Below are 24,280 nucleotides of genomic sequence, written 5' to 3'. Positions count from 1 at the left end.
ATATATATTATATATAGTGGGTAGAGCACTATATCTATCTATATAATATAATATATATAAAGAGAATTATATATATATATATATATATATATATATATTATATTTATTTTCGATATATATATATATATATATTATATATATATATATATATAGTGGTCTACCCATTAACTATCTACAGTTCGCTAAGACATTGGAATATGGCTATTGGAAATTAAACACGTATCTTCTTGACAATCCTACGTTTCTTATTGAAAATTAGAAGACTGTCCATTGATAATGAATGTTAGATATTTATTGTTTGAAATATGCTGAAGGAAATTTGTAAATTTGAAAAATGACCAAATAAGGAAAAGGAAAAATTATGTGTAGAATATAGGGAATGCTTAATTGTGCAAATAATTAAGATATACAAAATAGTCTTATAAATACATTAAGAAATCCAAAATAGTCTTAAATAGTTTTTAAATTAAATAAATAAACACAAAGACATGAACAAACTTACAATATATTTCCAGGAAATGACATGTGCTTTTATCAGAACAAAGTTTATTTTATTATGCATATTTTAAGACCATAATGCAGTAACCTCAGTACAGTTCAGTAATTCAGTGTACATCATGTTAATAGTGTAAGCTGAGTAAAGTGCCTTTGGGGGTTAGTAGAATCATGTAAACTTTGACATTCAGTACGAGAGCAAGAAACATCTATCTAAATACTAGTGCATAGTTTTTGACGGTAAAATAAGGCTCTTCTTCACGCTGGAGATATCTCCAGGGGATAGGAAGCTAACAGTTGCATTTTATTTATTTATTTTCTACCATATACAGTGATTAAGTTTGACATGTTGGCAACATTTGACATTTATCAGTCATTTTTGGACAGAATTTTATGCTCAACGTGAAAATATTCACCACAAATGCATAAAAAGAGGTTGTTTCAGTGTCACACATTTACGTACTGTAGTAAAGTGTCAGAAATTGCTAAAATATATATATATATATATATATATATATATATATATATTTCTACTTAGGTTGACTTAAAGCTGAAAGCTGCAACAGCCACTGCAAGATTTATTTTACAAAATATATTTCAATCTTCATCATTCATTTGCCAATTTGTTGAAATTTGAACTCTAAACTGTTCAAACCTTGTCAACCTAAGCTTTTACACTGGAAATAAAGTGTCAGCTGTGCATCCACCTAGACAGGTTTCTTCAGAGAGTTCATGGACATGAGAATACTCGGTTGCTCTTCTATGACACGCACAAGCAAGTTGTCAATGTACTGCTCCAGCTCTGATATCTTTTTGTCTTTCTCTGACAGCTGCTTTTCCTGTTTAAGCACCAGAGAGATGAGTTCCTCTCGAGTCAGCTGGGAGTACGGCCCTTTCAGCTCAGTGTCATTAACCTGTGAGAATACATAAAACATGGAGAATGTGTTTATTAAAACACAAATGTGATGCAAAAACCCTTAAAACAAAAAGATTCAAACATTTATAAGAAAACTTTCCTTTGTTCATTTACAATCCTTTAACCACCATAAAAGTATTGATTAAAAAAAAAAAAAAAAAAAAGAGAGAAATACCTTGGTTTTCTCCTGAAGTTCACAAAGGATTTCTGTGGATTTGTTATCCCTTTCCCCTTGAACAACTGAGAGAGACTGCTGTCCCAGAGGATTAAGGGGTTTTACAGGTTGAAGCCTGCGATGACAAAAAAAGAAGAAAGACAGATTTAGGCACTGGATTGAATTCAGGGAGTGAAAGGAAAGGTAGTACTGGCTTGTACGTATGGCTCAGTTATCAAGCTGCTATAATTTTGTATAAAATCAAAGCGTAACCTAGCAATCACCAACCTTATCCGATAAAACACAGTTGATATTATACGCAGCATTATTTAGGGAGCTAGTAGTGTTTGATCTAAAATATATGAAGAGATAGCAGAGTGATAAATATTCTGTCTTACCTGCGTGAAGTTGTAGGAGGCCCCTCTTTCTTCCCACCTGCCTCCTCCCCAGCACTCTGCACTGGCTGGGACTCTTGTGGTGGACTCTCTTGGACATGGTTCGGGTCACATGGGTGCGTTACACTGTTATCTGTAACATGGCTTTCCTCAGTGCTTTGGTTCATTGAACTGGCCGACGTGGCAGCTTTCTTTCCAGGAAGCGGGGGAGCATGGGCCATCTTTGAGGATTTGATTTTTGCCTGAGAGGAGGCATCTGTATCAGCACCCTGAGACACGGCTGGAGGCCACTGTAGCGGACCAGTATTAGTTGTTGTATCATCTTGGGCTGTGAGCTCATTTTCATTTTCATCTTCATCGTCTTCAAATGGATTCAAGCCATAAACAATCTCTTGTTTTGCCTCCGAGACACGTTCTTTGCCACCTGAAGAAGAGGCCGTTTTAGGTTCAGAGGATGGCCCTTCTTCCACAGAACGAGGTCTAGTCGGTGCAAGACGTTTACTGTGTTTGGCAACATTTGTTGTTTCTTTGGTTGCAATACTCTGAGTCAAGCTCTGGGTGTTCTTTGCATCTTTGGGAGACCTACTCAGAGGAGCGATCATTTGCACAGAGCGCCGAGGGGGAACGCTGATGGTTTTGACGTCTTTGTCTTTGCTCTGCTTGTTAATTTGTGCCAGATGTCGCGTAGATCCGTCCTGCTCCCTCTGAGTCTGTCTCTCAGCTGGATTTCTTCCTGGAGGCTTAGGAGCCGGTAGCTTCTTTCGTTGAGCACTACTAAGATCCTTTTCTTCAGTGGAAGCAGTCTTACTTCCCTTTGATGACGCAGCAGATTGATTCCTGGAAATTAAACACAGACTGTATGACATTTAAAACCGACTGAAACGGTTAATTAAAAAGGAGTTGCATAGGGAAGACAAAATAGTCTAATGGTGCCACACCAACTGAATCTAAAGCAAGTCATCAAGGATGTCTGCAAGTAGATTAAAGATATCAAACTCTTGTGTAAAACCTTGTGTTGCAAAATTAGAGAGCAAACAAAGGAGAACACAGAATATATTTATTAATTTTCTTCATTTTTAAAAGCAGTGTATAGTAATGTAAATGTCCTGATATAATATAATAATATTAAAGGAGAAATAAAGGAGAATATACCAAATCAATCTCATCCTGAGATCTCTGAAGTTACCATCCACTTTCACCTGATTACCCATTGTTCCAAGTTATTTTCACTCCCTGTTTATTTGATGCCTGATATAATGATGTAAGACTCCGCAATGAGCCCCCAATCTCAGTTAACAAAAGAAACGTATCCTTGCTCACAGACATTCATGTGTCTGCACACTCATCGACTCCAATGCACACAAACAAGCACAGAGTTATGCAATTTTAATGACAGTATCAGCGTTAGGTTGCATTAAAAACCGCAGCGTTGGGATGAACTGTTGCTGTTGTGACTGACTGGAAAACAGAAGATAAACTACATTCAGATAACACTTTCTGTATATGAAAATGACTCTGACTTTATATCTTTTTCATCAGGCAGTCAAATTTAGTTCACTAACTCTGTTGCCCTATTCTGTTCCTGTTCTGCTACTGATAACAAAGGCAGGTTACCTACTCCAGCTAGTTGAACCTTGTTACACTGTGCAACACCCACAACCTTCACCGTTTCCCACAGATGTATTTTAAACAGGCTTCAACTGTGTGAACTTAATGGATTTAATACAAGTTAGGGTTTTTAGAAAAAAAAAAAATATTACAAAAAAAAATTAAAATATTTTTTTTTTTTTGTTGTTGGTCTGTGTCAAATGTTCAGTTTGGAATTGTGTACATTCACGGCACCAAAAGGATGAATCATAGACTCCTACTGTGATATATCTCAACAGCTACTAAACAGTCACATTTCATTAAAATATATATATTTTAATGACTGTGATCCCCTGACTTCTTCTACAAACCCACCAAAATGTTATCAAAATAAACTTTGCTAATCCCCTGACTTTTTATCTAGCACTATCATTAGGTCAAACATTTTATATTTAAGATTACATTTTGTTAAAATATTTTATAGTTGGAGATATAGTTGTAAGTTGTTGGGACGTCCGCTTTACTAGGTGAGTTACCAGGGCGCCCCAATGTGTCAATGTATCACAGTGTTTTGGATCTGTGTAGTGTAAGACGATCTGAACTAACCTTTGTTGGACAGTTGATACTTCAGCAGCATCCTCAAAGGGATTATTTGAAAAGTCTTCAAATGGATTGGTAGAGGTGACTTCTGCAGGGCTCTCCACTTTAGACTTCATCCCTGCAGGTTTCTGTTTTGTTTCATTCTTTCTCTTCTGTTCTTCTGCATCTCTTGTTAACTTCTCCTTCTCCAGCTTCCTGGCCTCCTCTTCTTTCCTCTCCTTTTCAGCTTTATCTTCCCTCCTAATTTTCTCCTCTTCCTCAATAATCCTCTTTTCTTCTTCCTCTTGTCTCCTCCTTCTCTCTTCCTCCACTCTTATCTGTTCCTGCTCTTCCTTTCTAATTCTTTCCTCCTCCTCGATTCTTCTCCTCTCATGTTCTTCCTTTTCTTTCCTAGCCCTCTCTTCTTCCTTTTGTTTCCTCTCCTCTTTCCTAATAATTTCCTCTTCCTCCCTTTGCCTTTTTTCTTCTTCCTCAATTCTCCTTCTTTCTAGTTCTTCTAGTCTCTTTTCCTCTGCTAACTTCTCATGTTCTTTTTGTCTCCTAACCTTCTCCTCTTCTTCTTCTTTCCTCCTCCTCTCCTTCTCCACCCTTGCCCTTTCCTCTTCCTCCTGTCTAATTTTCTCCTCTACCTCAACCCTTTTCCTTTCTTCCTCCTCTTGTTTATGCTTTTCCTCTGCCAATCTCTCATATTCTTCCTTTTCCCTTCTAGCTTTCTCCTCCCCTTGCCTCCTTTCTTGTTCCTCTAGCTTTCTCTTTTTCTCATGCTCCATCTCCTCTTCCTCTCGTCTCCTCTCTTCCTGGGCCCTCTCCTCCTCCCTCCTAATCCTCTCTTCTTCCTTTCTAACTTTCTCTTCTTCAAACCTTCTTTCTTCTTCCTCCAGTCTAATCTTTTCCTCTTCTACTCTACGTTCTTCCTGTCTCCTAGCCCTCTCCTCCTCCTCCTGTCTCCTCCTCTCCTCCTGAGCCCTCTCCTCCTCCATCCTAATCCTTTCCTCTTCCTCTCTTTGCCTTTTTTCTTCTTCCTCAATTCTCATTCTTTGTTGTTCCTCTAGTCTCCTCTTTTCCTCTGCTAATCTTTCAAGCTCTTCTTGTCTCCTAATCCTCTCCTCTTCCTCTTGTCTCTTCCTCTCTTCCTGAGCCTTCTCCTCCTCCATCCTAATCCTTTCCTCTTCCTCTCTTTGCCTTTTTTCTTCTTCCTCAATTCTCATTCTTTGTTGTTCCTCTAGTCTCCTCTTTTCCTCTGCTAATCTTTCAAGCTCTTCTTCTTGTTTCCTAACCCTCTCCTCTTCCTCCTGTCTCCTCCTCTCCTCTTCCTCCTGTCTCCTCCTCTCTTGAGCCCTCTCTTCCTCCTCCCTCCTTCTCTCCTCTTCCTCCAGTCTAACTTTCTCTTCTTCCATCCTTCTTTCTTCTTCCAGTCTCCTCTTTTCTGCTGCTAATTTACGCTCTTCCTCTTCCTGAGCCCTTTCCTCTTCCCTTTGCCTTTTTTCTTCTTCTTCTTCAATTCTCCTTTCTTCTTCCTCTAGTCGCCTCTTCTCTACAGCCAACCTCTCAACTTCTTGTCTCCTAACCCTCTCCTCTTCCTCTTCTTTTCTCCTCCTCTCCTCCTCCATCCTAATCCTTTTCTCTTCCTCCCTTCTACGTTCACCCACGTCCTCTTTTATATTTTCTACTTCAGCCGTTTCAGCCGTTTCTTCCTTCTCCTCCTCCTCCTCCTCCTCTGTCCAAGGTGAATATTGTCTCACTGCCCTCAGCGAATCAACAGATGGAGGAGAGCTTTCGGGGACATCTTCCATGGATCCGTGGCCTGAACTGGCCAAACTGAAGTTGGAGCCGATGCGAGAGGTCCGTGGCGGTGGTTCTTCACAGTATACATGACTGCCATTGATGCACAAGTTACTCTGTTCTGCAGCGCCATGTTTTTGGTGACCAGAGGAGGAATCTTTGCTGTCTGAGCTGCCTGAACGTTTGTGTATCATGAACTTGAACTTCTTTTTACCTGGAAGGACAATGAGAAAATTAACATGCAGGAAATAATGCATAAATTAAATAACAGTGATAGGACAGAGTGAATTAAAAACTGTTGCTCCCGACCTTCGAAAGAATCCACATTTAGACCAGAGGACTGGCTGCCGCTCAGCGGGGAGTTCTTTGCAGGCAAAACAGACATAGACTGAGACATGTTCCTCTGCAGGTTAGACTTGGTAGAAAACAAAGACTTCATCTTGAGTTTCTTCTTTTTCTCGTCCTTGCCCGTAGCTACCTCACCCTCCCCGTTTCCGTCCTCCTCGCTGTCTGTAAGGACCTGAGTGAAGGATGGCACCACAGTGGATGCAGCATCGGATTCCTTTTTCTTGCCACGAACTTTGTCCTTGAACTTGCCCAGGCGAGACCTGGATTTGCCGGCACCAGAGAGGTCAAACATGCTGGCGGTCATGTTGTTTCTCATGAACTGGATATCGACAAGCACCTCTCCTCTGTCTTTGTCTGCCTTGCCAGTCTTGTCTAGCAACTTAAACCATCTGTTAAAGAGAGGAATCTTATTAGAATAACATTTTCCAAAGGCATGTTTTAGATTTTAGAACACATTTGATATATTATTCATTAATTTCTTGTTTCAGTGTTGGATGTATAACTTAGACCTACAATATTTTTGGGCCCTGTGTCAGGAGCAAATGACATGGTAGTCATAATTATCAGTGTTATTCAAATGTCTGCAATCTGCAACTACACCACTAGATGCCACTAAATCCTCCACACTGGTCCTTTAATTTTAAGGATTTGAGCTTCACACACTGTCTGTAGTATAACAAGATTTGAACCAGAAGAGTGTTATATCAATGGAGCAACGATCCACTACTACTACTGAATGGTTTAAAGGAACCATAGACACACCAAGACTGAGATTCATTTAGAATAAATTGACATTTAGTCCTGGTTAGGTTCCTTGTGGAAACTATGATCCATCTAAATGCAGGGTGACTCAGCAGTGACTTGAATGTTTTTGGAAAGTCTGTGAGGCTCTAAGAACAACCAGCAAACTGACCATGAAGGAAAGTTTTAAAAAATAATAATACTGTCCTGTCTGTGTCAGCCTCTAATGTGGGGAACGTATGAATGCTTGTACTGTGTATATTTTTTTCATTAGTATTTGACAGCCTATGAACGTTGTTCCTTTTTCCTCTAAAGTCTCACATGATCAAATCCTACTAAAAAAGCTCTACATCAGGACCAGACTTGTAGCGTAGATTTATACATAGCAGGCTCTCTAACAGCGCATGATCCACTTTGCCTTGGAGACAGAGCGTCATACTCCACTTTGGGCATATCCTGCATGTCCCCAAACATCTAACCCTGCAGACAGTCTGTGCCCTGAAGGAGGGTTTTTCCTAAATCTAACAAGATTAGTCTCTGCTCCTCACTAAACTCAAACTGGTGAGGTTCACAGCAAACCAATCTGCTATTAACCTTTAAACATACTGTAGGTACATGCCAGAGAGAAACAATCCTAACAAACTTCCTCACAGGGTCACACGTCCTTGTCCTTGGTTTTTACCACATTTTGATATAGTTTGACAATTAAATATCCAGATGACAGTCTAGGACTCCAACATAAACACTGGTTACAACCTAAAACTAGTAACTTCAAATGTATTCCTTGTAATAAAATCTTAAAACTGCCTAAACAGACTCAGTAAGAGGTCCATTGAGAACAAGATTTGTCAACTTTGCACTGCTTCTGCACCTGTGTCACAGTTCAGTACTGACAGAAGGGTCTCAGAGTAAGGCAAAATAACAAAAAAGGAGCAGTCAGCATAAAAAGTGCCCATCAGGCAGAAATCTGAGGTCAGCTCACCACTGAACAAACAACTCCTACTGAAATCTGGATTCCTGGGGAAATGAGGAAGGGGCCGAGTGAGTCTCTCTCTGTGTGTGTGTGTGTGTGTGTGTGTTGGCTGCTTCATAAACTGCTCTTGTAATGTGAAGCAAGATTTACAGATTTGGCTGAAAATTGTGGTTGTATAAACATAAAAATGGGAAAGCATTACGCAACACTAAAATATATAATGTATTCTGTTTGTGAGTTTGTGTGCTATTAAACTCAGTCCCCCATCATTTTAAATAATGCCTCTCTCTGAGATGCCACTGATATGTGATATAGACCCAAGTGAATAAGATATGTTGTTGAGATTAACCCTCCTCCTCCTCCCTCAGGAATGCTTCAGATGGCACAAACAAATTATGGAGGGAAAGACCTTTTCCTGGAATTTGATAAATAGATGAGACTTGTTACAGGTCCCCTGCCTCCTACTGCTGTTGACTAATGGGATGTGATTTACACATTTCAGGCCTTGACATTATAAATATTTCACTGTGAGACTTCTTCATGATTTGCCTGATGAATGTCCTTCAACAAAACACTGCTAGACAGATCATGCATTCATTTATCAGGCAAATCAAGAAAGACCTTAATCCATTTTTAATCTGTTTAAACATCTATAATTCCATGACAACTGGGCAAACCCCCTAACATTGTGAAACTCATATTTTGCCTCTCCCTTGCTTCACCCTCCACGTCCAAGTGAGCGGGAGAAACACGAAAGACCCCATCTAGAGCCAGTGTTTGGTTTGTCCATTCTGGGCTACTGTAGAAAGTCTGTAGATATAAAACGATTATTCTAAGGTTAAAAAAACAAACATTATGCATTATATATTCCACTTCTGCCAACCGATCCCCAAAAAAACGTACACACTGGGACTTTAGGTTATATCGCTCCACAAATGTGATTTCTTATATCAATAATTCTGGTAAATCTGTAATTAAAAACCAACAAAAGGCAGAAAATATACTGTATGATATGTGCCATATGTTTTACATAGCTATAGTAGAACACAGTGTTAGTATAGTATGGTATAGTATTAGGGTTATTATGGTATAGTAATGTATGCACACTGTGGTACAGTATCCAGTATAGCGTAGCATATAAATAACATTATAGTATCTTACACTTTAAGTGTACTACAGCTGCCTATAGCTTACTAAACTCTACTAACACTGCACTATACTTTAGTATAGCATGCAATACTATACTATAAACACTGTATGTTGTATAATGCATAATACTATACTGAATTATACTGCATAATCACAACCCTAACCTTTGGACAACCTCCATAGTTCTCTGATACCAACACATAGCACTAAATACATCCCACATGAGCAAGTCAAAAAAAGAGAAGTAGTAAGCTAGTTCAGTTTAAACAGAAGGGAAGTTGCAAAACTGTTTGGGCGTTAGCTTGTTGAGGTAGTAGGCAGTGTGCAGGAGGAGGAATTAAAAATTTCACTTAACAATCCCTGGATGATGAGGATGCCCAGTAATCTCACACTCCTGTCAAGAGTAGAAAGTGTGCTGCTCTGCAGTACAGACAGAACAAGAGGATAACCCCCCCCCTTCTTGTGGAGCCTGAACTACTGATAAGACAATGCCCTGAGTGGCTCAAGCCCTTCTTATCACAGAACACAGCTGTGTGAGTGGGAGAAGAGCTGAGTGAGTAAAACAAAACAGTGATAATGTCCAAGTACCAAAACTGCCCAGGGCTTCGTGTATCGGTCCACATCCGTGAGTCAGAAGCTCAAAAGAAGACCTGTGCCAAGGAACCAGAGTGAAACTGACCAGAAATTCAATTTTCAACAGGTGTTACAAATCAGTGGTTGAACCTTGTGTTATTTTTTAAACCAAAGTTGATCACAATACAGAACATAACCTATATAATCAGTAATGGCTGAATTCCATTTAGCTGCTTCAGTTTCAGGATCTCGGCTTTGTTCATGCTGGCTCACTGTCACACTGTGATGGCTTACTGGGACACTTGAATGGAACGGAGCCATCATTAATGTTAGTAACACCTGTGTTTTTCCTGCCATGAAAACTCAAAACATCTGCTGTTAAGTGTTTGAAGTACCAACTCTTCATATTTTTTGACTTGACTTATATTAATGTTTGCTGCTTCAATTTTATTAATTTAAGGGTTTATTTTTCCTATCCCACCATTTTCAAATTTTACCTAAACAGTTCATCTTGATTTTAATTGACATTTGTTATGCCTTTATTTGAGTGGTTGACAGGAAATGGGGAGAGAGAGGGATCAACAGGAAGCAGCTGCATGTTGGAACTGAACACGAGCCGCTGCAGTAGTCAGCCAACATGGGGCGCATGCTTTATGTACCTTAAGTGACTTTTAAGTAAAGCAATTTTTAAGCCAACATGGACAAGAAGTCCTAAAAAAGGACGAGTGTGAAGGATTTAGTGGCATCTAGCAGTGAATTTTCAGATTGCAACTAACTAAACACCGTTGGCGTCTGTATTTGACAACCTGGTAATGATAACAGGCTGTGGAGTGTGTAGGAGAAACTATGGAGCTGCAAAACACGAAGGGCCCCGTCTACAGCCAGTGTTTTGTTTGTCCCTTCTGGGCTACTGTAGAAACATGGTGGTTCAGCATGGCTTGACTCTATGGTCTTTCCCTTTGAAATTAAAAGCAAATAATGATCAATGGCCAACAAATAAACATGACCGACAACCATCAAGTGACAAAATACTTAATCAGCACATCAAACAAAAATACTAACTGAGATAAATATAAATGATCTTGAGTGATTTCTATAAATTCTGTTTATTTCCGCCTGTGCTGTCTAAATTATACTTACAGCACTGCCCTCTTTTGCAAGCAACACATGTTCAAAAGAGCAAAACTTAGTTAAATAATTACTTCACTGAATTCAGCAAATACCATGCAACGTTAACAGTGGAGCTGTTATACTGGCAGCTAGAGGAACATGTTTGTCTTTTGGGGTTTAGTACATTCACAGTGGTCTTGTTCAGAAAAAAACTGACCTTGCTCCACTGTCCCTGTTGCCATCACTGTTTGTTTTTCATTGATAAAACTGTCAGGAATGCAAGGCTAAAGTCGGATTTAAACCTCAGAGGCAGATCAACAGAAAACAAGCTGAGCATTTACTCAACAACAGAAGCATGTGTGTTTGCTGATTTTACAATTATAGGAGTGTATAGTATTTCCAGGGTAAGAAATCTTAATAAAACTTAATAAAAAAAAGTTTTCTGCAGCAGTGCTCAAGGCAAACCAATACCTGAAAGCCAAAAAAGGCAGATGCGTGCACACACACACACACACAATCCAACAGCAGCATTAAATATGCAGCATACAGCCAGGTGAGGTTCAGCTCAGCATGCTGAGAGACAGTTGGATGGTAGCCAAACCAGAGAAACAGGCAGTACAGTATGAAAAATCTGAACAAATTAATTTTAATCACAACTCATTTACTCATACTCCCAGATCTAATTTTAAATGAATTTTAAGTGTGACAGAAAAAAACAGAACTTTGAAGCAGGCTGACTGCTTTCTTTGTGTTATCAAAGCTCTGCAATAATATGAACAGACAGCAAATCTATTGTGTTATGATGAAAAAAACATGAGCTGTAACAAACCACAACATCAAATGTAGCCCCGGTATGGACGACATTGCAGTTCATACCCAGGACATCAAACAGCGCAGACAGACCCAAAACAACAAGGTGGGAGAAGGAAGTGTGTGTGTGTGTGTGTGTGTGTGTTGTGTGTGTGTGTTTAGACAAACAAGCCGGTATGCAGTCTGCTTTTGTGTAATACCGGTCACACAGCAGGGGACTAAAATACTTAGAAACAGCTTAGCACAACAATTATTTTCCATTCTTACTGAACTGCAGGGCTGATGGGTCTTGCATTTCAAATCTTTAGGATATCTTGAATTAAAACCAGCATATTTCCTGGTTAAAGGAGCAGGTATAATCGCCATTACCGAGCCCAAACAGTATGTGCAAGGAAGAACCTGATCACTGCCATTATTGTATGTGTATTAGTGTATGCAGCATAAAGCATTAATTTAAAGCAGTATAGTGGCACATGAGGAGAAGTTTGGGTCATCTTTATGGAATCTCTGTCGTTGACAAGCTCAGTCAATGAAAGAGTGAATACTTTGACTCGTGTCTATTGCCTGAGTAAGTAATGCTGACTGGCATCCTTGAAGGCCGCTGCTGAGGGGAACAAATCCGTTAAGCTGTGCTGGAGCGAGTGGGCAACATTCATAAGTCAGACCCACCAAAGCGGGTCTGTGTAGTGATGCATGGCTGTGTGTGTGTGCGCTCGAATACCTCACCTCAGTGGGAAAAAAAGGTGCAAATATCAGACAGGGAAATCATACTCACTCCCAAAGAGCTTTTTCCAATGCACAAATTAAGGGAAACATATTCATATGGCAAGCCTAATCCAGTTTTCACAGATGCTGCATAATTGTATTTTTACAATAAAAGAAGATATGGTGTGTAATTGTTGAGGATTTAATGGGGATTATGGTGTTTTCACAAAGCTGCAAACATGACAGAGAGCAAGCAGAGTTGTCTTCCTGTGGCACAGAGAGGAATCAAAGTTACTCGGTTTTCTCTCCAGGGTCGGGTGCAGAGACTGGCTCCTCAAACTTCAGCAGAATGATTTCTTTTTAACCATTTCCCCAACAGACAAGCTCAAATATGCCTCTTTTAAATAAGAGTTGATGTTGTTTGGTGAAGGCTTAAAGACTGTTTGACATTTTTGGGTAACAGAATTGACTATATCAAATTGATTAAGTCATTTAAAGTTAAAAAAGTTGAAATGAACTGGTTCCAGCTTTTGGTCGAACAAAACATGACATTTCTAGACTTTGGGAACTTGTGGTGGGGAGTTTGACAACTTATTCATCGCACAATTATTCGATTAATCGAGAAAATAAAGTACAGATTATGGCTAATGTAAATTATGGTGAGTTGCAGCCCATCTCTCTCCATGCAACCATGGGGTCATCAGCCTTTTCTTTAATCAAACATTGACTCCCTGCTGTGCGCACTTACTCGGTCTTGTTGCGGCTTTTGTCCTCACTGAGCTGCAGGAGGTTGATGACAGCCTGTCCCAGCAGTTTGTCTGGACCCACCAGGGCCCGGTGCAAAACCTGGACGTGCAGGGTGGATCGCTCCGTACCTCTTCCTCCTCCTCCTCCTCCTCCTCCTCCCCCGCTGCCCTGTTGCAACAGCGGCGGCAGGTCGAAAGCGGCCTCCTCCTTCCACACCGGTGCCACGCTCTTCTCCACCACCGAGGTCTGATACTTCTCCTTGCCCACTTGCATGACCGCGTACGCATCGTTAGTGCCGCTTTTCCCCTTAATCCTGAGGCCTCTGGCTTGGAGCACCGTTACCTGGACGCTTGTGGGACACCACTGCTGATCCGCCAGGGACATGCTGACACCACTTGTTGCCGGATTAACTGCGCGCAATAAAAATTAAATCCAAAAACACACTCAAACGCGGCCGTGTCTGCTGGGTGTTCAGCGTGATAGTGGACAGGAGAGAGGAAAAGTTTTCCCGTGAGCTTGGTTGAACTTGAGGAAACAGCTGATTGGGCGCGGTTACACCGACAGGGGGCCTTGGTTAAGACAAGACACTCCCACAGATTACATGACTTCTCTAACAAACCTGACACGCTGCTTGTCAAGCCCATTCACACCACCACAATCACTTACTGGAACCAATAGGCCACACCTGATCCCTGTTGACACCTGCCAGAGTGCATCAGCATCACATCAGCTGCATTAAATGACAAGACTGACTGGCTGATTGATTTGGGTACTTACTTAGGTTGACAGTTTTTAATCATTGCAGTTCCTTGGTTGGTTTTGTCTTTTCATTAAAGAAACAAATATAGTGCATATTTTCAGTAATAACTTATAGTCACAGAGTCCCATCTATGTTACCTATCTTTCTGATCTAGGTCTGGTACCTATAACAGGATACCTGACAGGCTGGTGACAGCGGAGTTCATATGGTTGGATTCAGTTTCAGGTGTAGCTCCAGTTGAATCTTAATCAGGCTGCAGTGCCACTGTAGATCAGGTGGATTGAATGCTCTGAAATACATTCAATGTGTTTTAGCTCATTCATGTACTGGCAACCTTTCCAGAGTTGATTCCCTGCATTCTCCTCAGTATAAACTGGGATAAACCCTCCGTTCCCATGAAGTGGGATTAGGTGGCGATGGAAAAGGTATGTGTTTTATACAGCTGTCTAAATCAGTCTGTATATTGATTTGTATGTTTATAGCTGAGTAAAACGTGCTCACATACAGGGTGGTTCACACTGACTCCTGCTGTTTAAGAAAGGGAATTATATGAACACAACTTATGTTCCTCCAGCAGCAACACTCTAAATCTCAAATCCTTCAAAGACTTTCCAACCTGCCAAACCTACATTATGACGGCTTACATTGTGCGCCAAGCCTGAAAATGTTTGATCTCACTTTCTCTTCTACCTGGAGCAAAGATTAAAGATGGAGACACATATAGAGCCTTGAGCCAATTAGCACTGTGACGCACAAGTGTTGGCACTGCCAAAGTGTCTGTCTGGCTCTGATGTCAAACGCTGTAGTACTAGACACTTAAAATAGTCTCTTAATGGCTGTGCAGATAATTTAGTTTTGGATGTCTTTAAAGAAAGAAAACAGTTTTTAGAAGAGACTGCTTTAATGTGACATACATCAAGCTCACATGGTAATAAAAAAAGGAGGCAAAAAAATTAAGGTCACATTAGGACTTTGGTCTATAAACAAATGGTTGAAAAAGACAAACCGATCCATTTGCATTTGTACCTTCTGTACTATAATTTCACATCATACAAATACTGTAAATAAATATAGATTTTTACACTAATAAATAAATAAACATTTTCTTTCATTCTGAGAGGTAAAACAACAGTAATAATTAATATAAAATCCTACTTCTGATAATACACATTCAGCATTATGTAAGATGCAAGAGTCTTAAAACGTCATACATTCACTGTGTCCTCATTGTACTTCTGTTGAATCTTGATGGCTTTTATCCTCCTTCGGATTTTCATCTTCTACAAGTTTGTTGTCACTTTGGTCACCCTGGTCCTGCTCACCTACAAGAACTTTACTGTAAAGTTTCTGCTGCTCTTCTTTAAAAGCATCTTTCACTTTTGCCCGTTTCAGCCCTCCGTCCCTGAGAGGACACAGGTAAGAAAGGAGAAAAGTATCACACACAGAATCAAGAGGGAAATGATCTCCTGCACACTGCAGTTTGTCAAAGCTAAAAGCCATTGGTTTTTTTTTTTATGCCATTGGCAACCTTTAACAACCATTAACACATACAACCTTACTGATGTTTGCCATGACCACCAAGAGATTGTATGCACATCTAATTTATTCAGTTTATTCAAAAAGTGGGAAAAATCTACATAACATATATTGCTTGGCTGAGGTAGAAAGGGTTGCGCATCAAAGAAAAATGCTACTTAGCTACTTGGATTCTTTGTAGTTACATCATCTTGTTGTGCCCACCTGACTGGAGAATTAGTGCCACATACTGCTTATCTCCATGAACCAACTCCTAATATTTTGCTTAACAGTAGTGGATGTAAACGCACATAAATTTGTATTTCTTTTGTAGATTTGCTGTCAATAAGATTTGCGCTACATTTGGATGGAAACCTGGCTAATGACTCACCAAATAAGATCCACTAATCCTCCTTGTGCAGCTATTGCTGCTTTCACTCTGTTGGCAAACTGCACCGCATCCTCCCCTTCCTACACAAGAACAATAAAAAAACAGGCTAAGAAAAAGTGGTAGAAGTATTCCAGTGGATAGAAGAAGCAAAAGATGACCTGGATGTTCCATCGCTGATTTTGGTAACACACCAAATATTTCTTTGTTAGGTTGTGACAAAGAGTTTCACCTCTCTGTTCATAGGTGGCAGGTACCAAACGCTGCAGACAATGGCCCAGCTGCTCATCATCCTCAGCAGATAATTCACCATGCCAAACTTACTGCTGTTCCAGAAAGCATCCCCAAACCGAGGATCATACTGTGAGATGGAAATTTTCAATTAAATTCAATTTTATTGATATAGCAGAGGTCATAACAGAAGTTATCCCAGAACATTTTTCAAATAGAACCAAACTAGACCGTACTCCTTTTTGAAATAATTTACAGAGACCCAACAGTTGCCACCATGAGCAAGCTGTAGCACTTGGTGACAGTAGCAAGGAAAACTTTGAGGTCATATCAAGCAAAGCAAAGAGCGAAATGAACAGAAAGGAGGAAAAATAGTACTTCTTACCTTAATGGCAACCGGATAGACGGTGCAGCCAATTTCAAAGCTGCCCTTTTTGAACATCATCACTGATGTGTTGTTGATGCAAGTACCTGTAGAAGACACAGTGTGAATCTCTTATCAACACACGTTATGGGCTCTACATGTGTGTTTGAAAGAGTTATGTCCTCATACACACCCTCAGGGAAGATCAGGATGGGCTGTTTGGTTTTGTCAGCAACGTGATCGCCAAGCCTGAAATGAGTGAGCAAAATATTGCCATTAGCTTCACTTCCACAGTTTAAGCCCAATGATGTTCAGACCCAATTCAAACTGCTGCTACTATGGCAACAGCCAAATCATTACATATGCATACTCTGTGATCTATATCAAGTTCACTAAGGTGCTTATAAATTATATGAAATGTGGTGTATATACTGCTTTCTTAAATGTCTTTTATGCAAGGCTGCCAAGGTCAATGCCAGTGTGCAATGTGAGTATGCTCACCGTCAGGTCCTTTTGTTTTATAGCAGCCATGCCTACATACTGATGCATCATAAAGTGAGAAAGTATTGAGGGTTTTAGAGCAAGGATACAAAAATGCATAGTATAAAAAGAGTTTTGATAAATGTTCTCTAAATTACTCCCCCAAGATTATATAGCTCCACCTTCAGATCTGATTTTCCTCCAACCATACCAAGAAGAACAAAGAGAACCTGCTGTGAGTTTAAGATAGTCTTTTTCACCTTTTAAAATGTGATTAATGTGTTACATAACTGTTTTAACAATTTGTGTTTATGATGCTATTTTTTTAGAAAGGTTTCTATGTTAAGAAGAAAACAGAGAAAATAGGGTCAGATTATGGAAGCATTAAATAAGTTAAACTATCTGATTTATTTCTTGTTAGTAGTTTTGTTTGTAATTATTCAGATTTGTAAAATTTCTGTGATATTCTTTTGTATAGAAAAAATTATTCACATTCACATCCACCGACTGAAATAAACTGTTGAAATGGATTTCTGGATCCTGTGTTTAGATGCGCACACAACATAGGATGTTCAGTGAGCCAACACTACCATTGCAGTATCTTTTCAATAAAATGTACTAAAAATACTGCCATTGACATACTAGTGTATTATTTGTTAGAAGGCCTTTGCCCATGATGGAAAAAAAATGTGTGCAAGACTATTATATCTTATATTTTAATGAATTGTGTGCCAAATGTGTATTATAATTGAAAACACACTAAGCTGAGCATACTATCTGATAATGGGTTGCACATAGCAGTGCTGACCATGATGTAACAGAAGTGAAGGGCAGTGCTAACACTGAAAAGATGCAATGTTACCTCTTGGCCACTAGGTGTCTGTCTTTGACTTCTGATCTTTCAAACCAGATGTGAGGAGAGGATCTGACCATGGCTCGCTGGATCATTCCCATCAACCCTCCATGCACCTGGCCAACCTGAGAGACAAGTTCAACTCAAGTTCAACTCAAAAATCATCTCTACTTAACCCTAATACTCTAAACCCTAAAACTATCATTATCATTCATACAGAGAAACGCATATGGAGGCACACAAACTTTTCTACCATAGAGTAGCAGCCATCATTGGCCAAGATGATGACATCAATGGGTGTTGTGTGATTGGCCACACAGATACCGCCATTCTTAGGTTTGTTCTCTCTGAAATTAGACAAGTTTGTTTAAGACACATGTAGAACTTACAGACAGGCTAACAAATATTCAGTCCAAAAGGAGGCAACTATACACCATACACAGGTCAATTCTGTTCTGATAATTAGAATGTATTCAATTAATTAAAGTGTCTGAGGAAAAATATCGTACCTGTTATGATAGGTGATGATTGCTGTGAGAGCTCTAACACAGATGCGGTAACACATCAGATGAACCTTCTCGCTCAGGAAAAACTTTAACCTGAAGACATGCACCATAATGCCAAAACAATTACTCCCATCTCTTTAGGATGCACACTTCAAAGTCAACCACTTCATTTTCATTTGAGAGCAGAACAATCCCACAGAAAGAAAAACCCCAGACTGGCTGAGCTACATGTGGTTACACACACTATCTACCCTTGTTATAGGGACCTAACTTTACATGGATGCTCGAACTGTGATGAGAATTGGAGGAAACTTACTCTCTGTTTGGTAATAAGCCCACCAAAGTAGTCAGAACTAGAAGCAGACTAATGCCAGTGACTGCCAGAGTAACCCTGCAGGAAAAAACAGAACATACTGAGTTGACTCAAGACTGAACCAACTGTTCACAGCTTTTGTACAATGTGATAAATCTTACTGCCTCTATTACATATCCTGCCAGTGTGCTGCTCTGACCTGAGAGGCAGCAGGACACCGTACCGGATGAGCACTCCCAGGCCCCACAGGACAGTGAGTCTCAGACTTATATGACGGAAGTTGTAGTTGCTTCGAGTCAGCAAGTTCCAGCTCTCCAGTTCCTGGGCCGAAAAGCACTTGGTCACCTCGTCGTCCATGATGCTCTCCACACCTCTGCGGCAGAAGTAGAAGATGTCAGCCATCTCAAACTCCGGCTCTGAGCGCAGACAGCTGGCAGAACCTCGGAGATCCTGGATCTCCTGCTGCCACGATGACGGTGGTTCTTTTGCTATGATTCCTACATTGAGAATAAAAAGAAGACGTGCGTTTGAGTTAGTGGTACAAAATAAAGATACAGTGAGAATTCATGACATGAAATATTGAAATGTTACTCGTTTACCACTGCTGTATGGTTTATAGAGTTGCTGATTCTTTTCCTTTGCTCCCATCTCCATTCGTGAGGTTGCCCACTAATTTATGAAAAAACAAACAAAAAAAAAACAACTAGATTAGAAAAAAGTATTAAATTTCCTTTTGCTGTAAGAAATAATACAGTAAATTGATACCCAACACCGAAGTGAAGGCAGTGCAGGCCTCCCACTTCCATTCAAGGCTAGAGTTTCAAAGAGAATATGGGCAGTATAAATTCTAATATTATTTGAGTGATGAAATTAGGCAACAAAGTCTCTGGAGACTGGTCCAGTTTCAGTTTCCCTCTACTAATTGTCTGACGAGCGTAAGTAAGTCATAATTTTGATGGATCAGGCCCTTGCGCCACCTTGACCAGGAGAGAGGTTTTTTTTACACCTGGTGTGTAAACAAGTAAACATTTCTGCATTGTTTAGCCCACGGAAAACAAACTATTCACAATCAGTACATAAACGCACTCCTATGCTAACAAGTACTCTCTGACCTGCTGCATGGAGCCCAGATGATAGACACTACAGAGGGTTTGCCAGCGTTGCAAGATGCTAAGACTGATTTGGAAGTGGGGAGAGGCCCCTAAGCCAGACTGCCCGACACAAAGCTTCCTGTTCACAACTAATCCCTGAACGAGGTATCAAGAGCTAAATTAAGACAGTCGAACCATGGAGAATAGATGGTACACACTGAATAGCAAAGCCACATATGTCAACAGAATGGCAGTGCTTCACAACTGCCATGATTGCTGTCACATGAAATTTGAACACACATGAAGGCAGTGGAATACCAGTTCCATATACAGTCCCGTGGGAAAGCCTGGACTTTAAGCTCTCTGAGATGAAACAAACATATGGCTGGCCAGCTTTTTTCTTGGCTCACGTGCACATTGTTGGAGCACTGACTGGATAAAGCAGCCAGAGAGGATGTACATCCCCTCACACAGGAACATGCACAATGCAGGTTTCTGACGGATCAAGAGTCTACAGCTCCTCCCACCCTCTCCGCAAAAGCCTGCAGAAAGGCGGTTTTGATTGACATCCACTTCAGACTGACCAGCTCAGGTAGCTCAAACGGGGCCTTATCCAGGGCCCCGAGAACCAACTGCAAAGGTGGTACAACTGCCTTCAACTGTCTTACAACCTTCAACAAATTGGGAAAGCAATTTGTTCAGCTTTAATTGTGACTAACATTATCCTGAGTGTAGAAAGGGAGGTCTGAATCCAACAGACAGAAACTGTAGGGGCTCAGGGGCTGAGCTTGTAAGGAGAACTGCCTTGTCCTTGTACCACATTTCAAAAACCATCCAACTATGCCAGTAGATGGACTGTGTCCCAGGAGTCTCAGCTCCCTGCAGTATGTACTCCACCTCAGATGGTATTCCCATGGTTGAAAGCTTGTTCCACCCAGGAGTCTTTCCCAAAACCTCAGTCCCTGAGGAAAGGGAGGCAACATCATGCCCTGTGCTTCTAACAGTCCCTCTGTGCTGGGAGAACCCAGGGGCTGCATCCGACAGGGAATACATTTAACAAATAATTGAGATTAACAATGTAAAATAAAATTAATATTGTTCTAGTTTAGAGATCAGATATTTCTTCCAAAAAGCAATAAGAAATAAACCAAAGAGTTTGATTTTGTACCTTTTAAAAATGTGAATTAAATAGACACCAAACTTACCTCAAAGACCTTGAGAAGTGTCACGATGTAAAGTCTGCGGATACCAAGAGAGACTCCAAGTACAGCCGGCACAATTATGAAGACAAACAGAAGAGTAAACCACACCATGATGGAGATGCCAAGACACCTGCACAGCAGGTTGTCAGCAGGGGAAGTAAACCAAGTCATGCTGCCCAACAGCGGAGGAGAAACGGGGAGCAAAGAGACTGTACACCACAAGGAAACCCACAGCTTTAGGGCAGGTCTTCTGGTCCGTTTGAAGCCCCGGTGTCTGAAGACGGTGAAATGTACATCAGGAATGACTCCTTGTCTGCGCCTGAAAAAGACACCACAAAATATTAATAACAAATAGAAACTCCATAATCCCCTGTGTATGATGTGAAATTACCTTTTGAGCAACATCATACTTTACAGACGGCTAATATATATGTTAGGCACCTACATATTTTATTCATAAATTATTATTATTGTACTATTATATTGACATATAACTGATATATTCAAGCATCCTGGGCTACAGTTAAAGCATACAGTGAGGCAATGTCCAGATATAAAATACTGTGAGTATCTATGAATTAAATAATTGACAGCCAGGTGTTTACACACTAATTAAGGTTTCTTCCATTCAGGGTGCTGCTGTTGGCTCACTGGAAAGGCTCTGCTACACTAAATGGAACAGAGCCTTACTCAGTATAAGTTAATTGGTAACACCTGTGCTTACCCTATTATTTCATGTCAAAATGCCTGCTGTGAAAAAGGTCAGAAGGGACACAAAAATACCAACGCTAGCTGTGTTGACGTTGCTTTAGAGTTAATTCAGTGCAGTAAGTGATCATTATTCAGCTTAATTAATATCTAGGAACAACGATTTTAAACATCGTCATTATTTATTTAACGTTACCGAGTGAATTTGAATCAGCAGCAACGTTAATGGGACACATCCCAGTTTGACATCTATTTCCCGTTAAGTTATTATTGAGGAGTTTAACGACAACTTCGGTAACTTGCTAACATACAAGGGAGATGTTATGTTAATGAAGCTCCCTTCGACCCCCGGCTAACGGCTAATAATGAGTTAACCAGCTAACGTTAGTTAGTGGGTAACGGCCCCGGTAACGGCTCTTACCGTCCTCCGGATTTAACGGCAGTCCTGAGCCGGAGGAGGACTGAGGTGACAGACGGTCGGGTAGTTCTCCATCTGGAGAGCACAGGGACACGCTGGCACTGTGGTGCTGGCTTTACGGGCGTTTAGCATCATGCTAATACAACAACCCGCAGACAGAGTTGTTTAGAGTCGTCATGGCAACAAGTGGCCAATGAGGGCCGCTGTCACTGCACTGTGGGCTGGGCAGTAAATCTGAGCTTGTTTAATGCATTCACACTGGAAAATGTAAACATTATAATAGTATCCATCAATAACATATTAACATGGTTAATAAAAAGGATAATAAAATGTATAAAAATGTTCCATATTGTGGGAAGTAATTAGCTCCCCCCCCATCCCAGTTTACAGAACAATGTGCACACTGCCAGATTGCTACTCATGCAAAAAAAAGAGGGAAAAAAACAATAAACAAATGTTTTCTATCATTTAGTAAACTGACGACCCCTGAGTAATTGACATATTTCATATTATATTAAAAACTGTGCAATTAACCCCAAAAATGAACTCGGTAACAGCAGGAAGTTTGTTTAAAATGAGTGATTTGGATAAATTCTGACCAGTTTATTTCCTGTTTAGGGGACTTTTTATACAATTCTCTGTCTATATTGTGTGTTTTTCTAATTTTTTACCAATCATACATACTAAATAGGCTTCTTTTTTGAACAAATTTCCCCTTATTGTTCTATTAGCTTTTTGATTGTTTTAACTCTTCTAATGCATGACTAGGCTGTTTAGAAGAGAGTCTATATAGCTTCTGTTCAGGGCTTCAAAGTTTACATCTTAAATAATAATCTAAAAACAAAAACAAAACTTACTTTAGTTTTCACACAAATTAGCTCAAAGCTGAGATATAGGCGTACTGTGTACATTTTTGAAAATGTTCTTACATCCCTTAAAATCAAGAATACCTCGCAACCCCTTGTAAAGCTTTGGGGACCCCTAGTGGGGGTCCTGACATTCAGGTTGGGAGCCACTGATCTACTGTACCCAAAAGAAATGAACAAAATGAACAGTGTTTACACAGTTTCCTTATTTTTAATGTACAGAGTAATCAATGATGATCATTTTAAGATTAACTAATCCCCAATAGGGAAATTCTCAAAAATTCTACATCTCTGTGTGTATTGCCTTTATAATATTATACATTGTATCCATTTCGTCCTCTATTATTAAGACTTTATTCACTCTGAAAAATGCATTTTGGTTTTATGAGAGAGTGAAGATGGCCTTTAATGTGTTATTTCTGTTAAAAGCCAAGTTGGCAAATTAGTCAGTAGAGAAAGGCCTGCGTGTTTATAATGCATGTTTACAATATTACAGACAGTAATGCTACTTACGCAGCTTTTTGTAAATGTCAGAATTGTATCTGTGACCATCTTTATTTGTTGTTATGAGCCTCAGTCCACATTTCAAGGAGTTATTTATTTTGATAAACTACACTGACATGTTTGATGATGCTCCTTTTGGCTTTTGAATCACAACATCTGATTCTGTCTTGTCTGTACTTTGCTGGATTTGAGAAGCGCTCAATTTTCTCCATCAATCCAAATATTGTTATAGGAGGTTCCAGTTTATTTTGATCTACTTAAGCAGAGGTTTCAAAGTTTTGCTCAATTCTCCCAGATGTCTGCTGTGTGGGAATTAAACCTGTCTATTTTCATAGACTTCTCATGGTGTTATTTCCAAATAATTTCCAACCAACTCCTCCTTCCTTGCCTCGCACAGGATTAATCAAACCAGTTTCCACACTTTACTCAAAACCTTATTTTCTGTTAAGGCATGTGTTGTTAAATTATGTTAAGTTATACTATAGAACTTTAAACTTGCAATTTACATGGTGTTAATATCTATAATATACCCTGAATTATATGCTATGGCATTTGCAGCCACCAGGTCTCTTACTTTGATGTTTTGGGGGTCAGTTAAATTTCTGTGGGCTCAGTGGATAGACTGGGAGGTATTAGCTGAATTAGTTGAAGGGGATGGAGGTGGTTAGCCTCCACCTTGTGGTTACTCTATTACACGCTGTATAGCTGGCTGGCTCGTCACTGGTAAGCCTACATTCAGGATTTGGGTTTGTGAGTTGGAGGGTGTGTGAACCCCATCAGGTCCATGCTAGCTGTTGATGGGTCAATAAATACCACTAAACTGTAGGCTGACTGGTTGTTAAACCACAGCATCTTGTTTTCTTTTGCTATATGTGTTAAACACAGAGAAAGTGCACGTTGAAGCTCTGAAGTTGTTGGAAGCTACAGACCTTTGATGGAGTATTTGTAATTAATTACTTTTTCTGTTGTTAATTAGTAGAGAATTGCAATTACTTT

The 24,280-nt window shown here is 40.0% G+C and overlaps 2 protein-coding genes across 2 annotated transcripts; both read right to left on the bottom strand.

The window, feature by feature from the left end:
* Nucleotides 1–529: 529 nt before the first annotated feature.
* On the bottom strand, nt 530–13,622 carry LOC127370122 (trichohyalin). The gene is made up of 6 exons (XM_051411870.1): nt 13,087–13,622; nt 6,239–6,666; nt 4,154–6,143; nt 1,964–2,797; nt 1,587–1,701; nt 530–1,409 (listed from the first exon to the last, which is right to left on the bottom strand). Exons 1-6 carry the CDS (start codon nt 13,467–13,469, stop codon nt 1,203–1,205), a joined length of 3,957 nt encoding a protein of 1,318 aa, XP_051267830.1. The 5' UTR covers nt 13,470–13,622; the 3' UTR covers nt 530–1,202.
* A 1,105-nt stretch (nt 13,623–14,727) lies between these two features.
* Nucleotides 14,728–22,103, bottom strand: LOC127370136 (glycerol-3-phosphate acyltransferase 4-like). Its single transcript, XM_051411900.1, has 13 exons — nt 21,918–22,103; nt 20,792–21,107; nt 19,095–19,164; nt 18,695–18,992; nt 18,499–18,573; nt 18,186–18,275; nt 17,930–18,023; nt 17,686–17,801; nt 16,537–16,592; nt 16,365–16,450; nt 15,981–16,109; nt 15,752–15,831; nt 14,728–15,247 (listed from the first exon to the last, which is right to left on the bottom strand). Exons 2-13 carry the CDS (start codon nt 20,957–20,959, stop codon nt 15,070–15,072), a joined length of 1,440 nt encoding a protein of 479 aa, XP_051267860.1. The 5' UTR covers nt 20,960–21,107; nt 21,918–22,103; the 3' UTR covers nt 14,728–15,069.
* Between the last annotated feature and the right edge of the window lie 2,177 nt (nt 22,104–24,280).

This window comes from Dicentrarchus labrax, unplaced genomic scaffold (genome assembly GCF_905237075.1).
Source record: "Dicentrarchus labrax unplaced genomic scaffold, dlabrax2021, whole genome shotgun sequence".
NCBI classification, from domain to species: domain Eukaryota; kingdom Metazoa; phylum Chordata; class Actinopteri; family Moronidae; genus Dicentrarchus; species Dicentrarchus labrax.
This window is presented reverse-complemented; position numbering and strand designations above follow the sequence as displayed.

Coding starts and splice junctions, on each gene's coding strand:
- LOC127370136 (XM_051411900.1), bottom strand. CDS start 20,959: ATGACTTGGTTTACTTCCCCTGCTGACAACCTGCTGTGCAGGTGTCTT. Junction 18,276..18,498: donor GGCTTATTACCAAACAGAGA/GTAAGTTTCCTC, acceptor GCATGTCTTCAG/GTTAAAGTTTTTCCTGAGCG. Junction 16,451..16,536: donor CATCCTGATCTTCCCTGAGG/GTGTGTATGAGG, acceptor TGTCTTCTACAG/GTACTTGCATCAACAACACA.
- LOC127370122 (XM_051411870.1), bottom strand. CDS start 13,469: ATGTCCCTGGCGGATCAGCAGTGGTGTCCCACAAGCGTCCAGGTAACG. Junction 6,667..13,086: donor AAAAGCCGCAACAAGACCGA/GTAAGTGCGCAC, acceptor TCTCTTTAACAG/ATGGTTTAAGTTGCTAGACA. Junction 1,702..1,963: donor CCTCCTACAACTTCACGCAG/GTAAGACAGAAT, acceptor TTGTCATCGCAG/GCTTCAACCTGTAAAACCCC.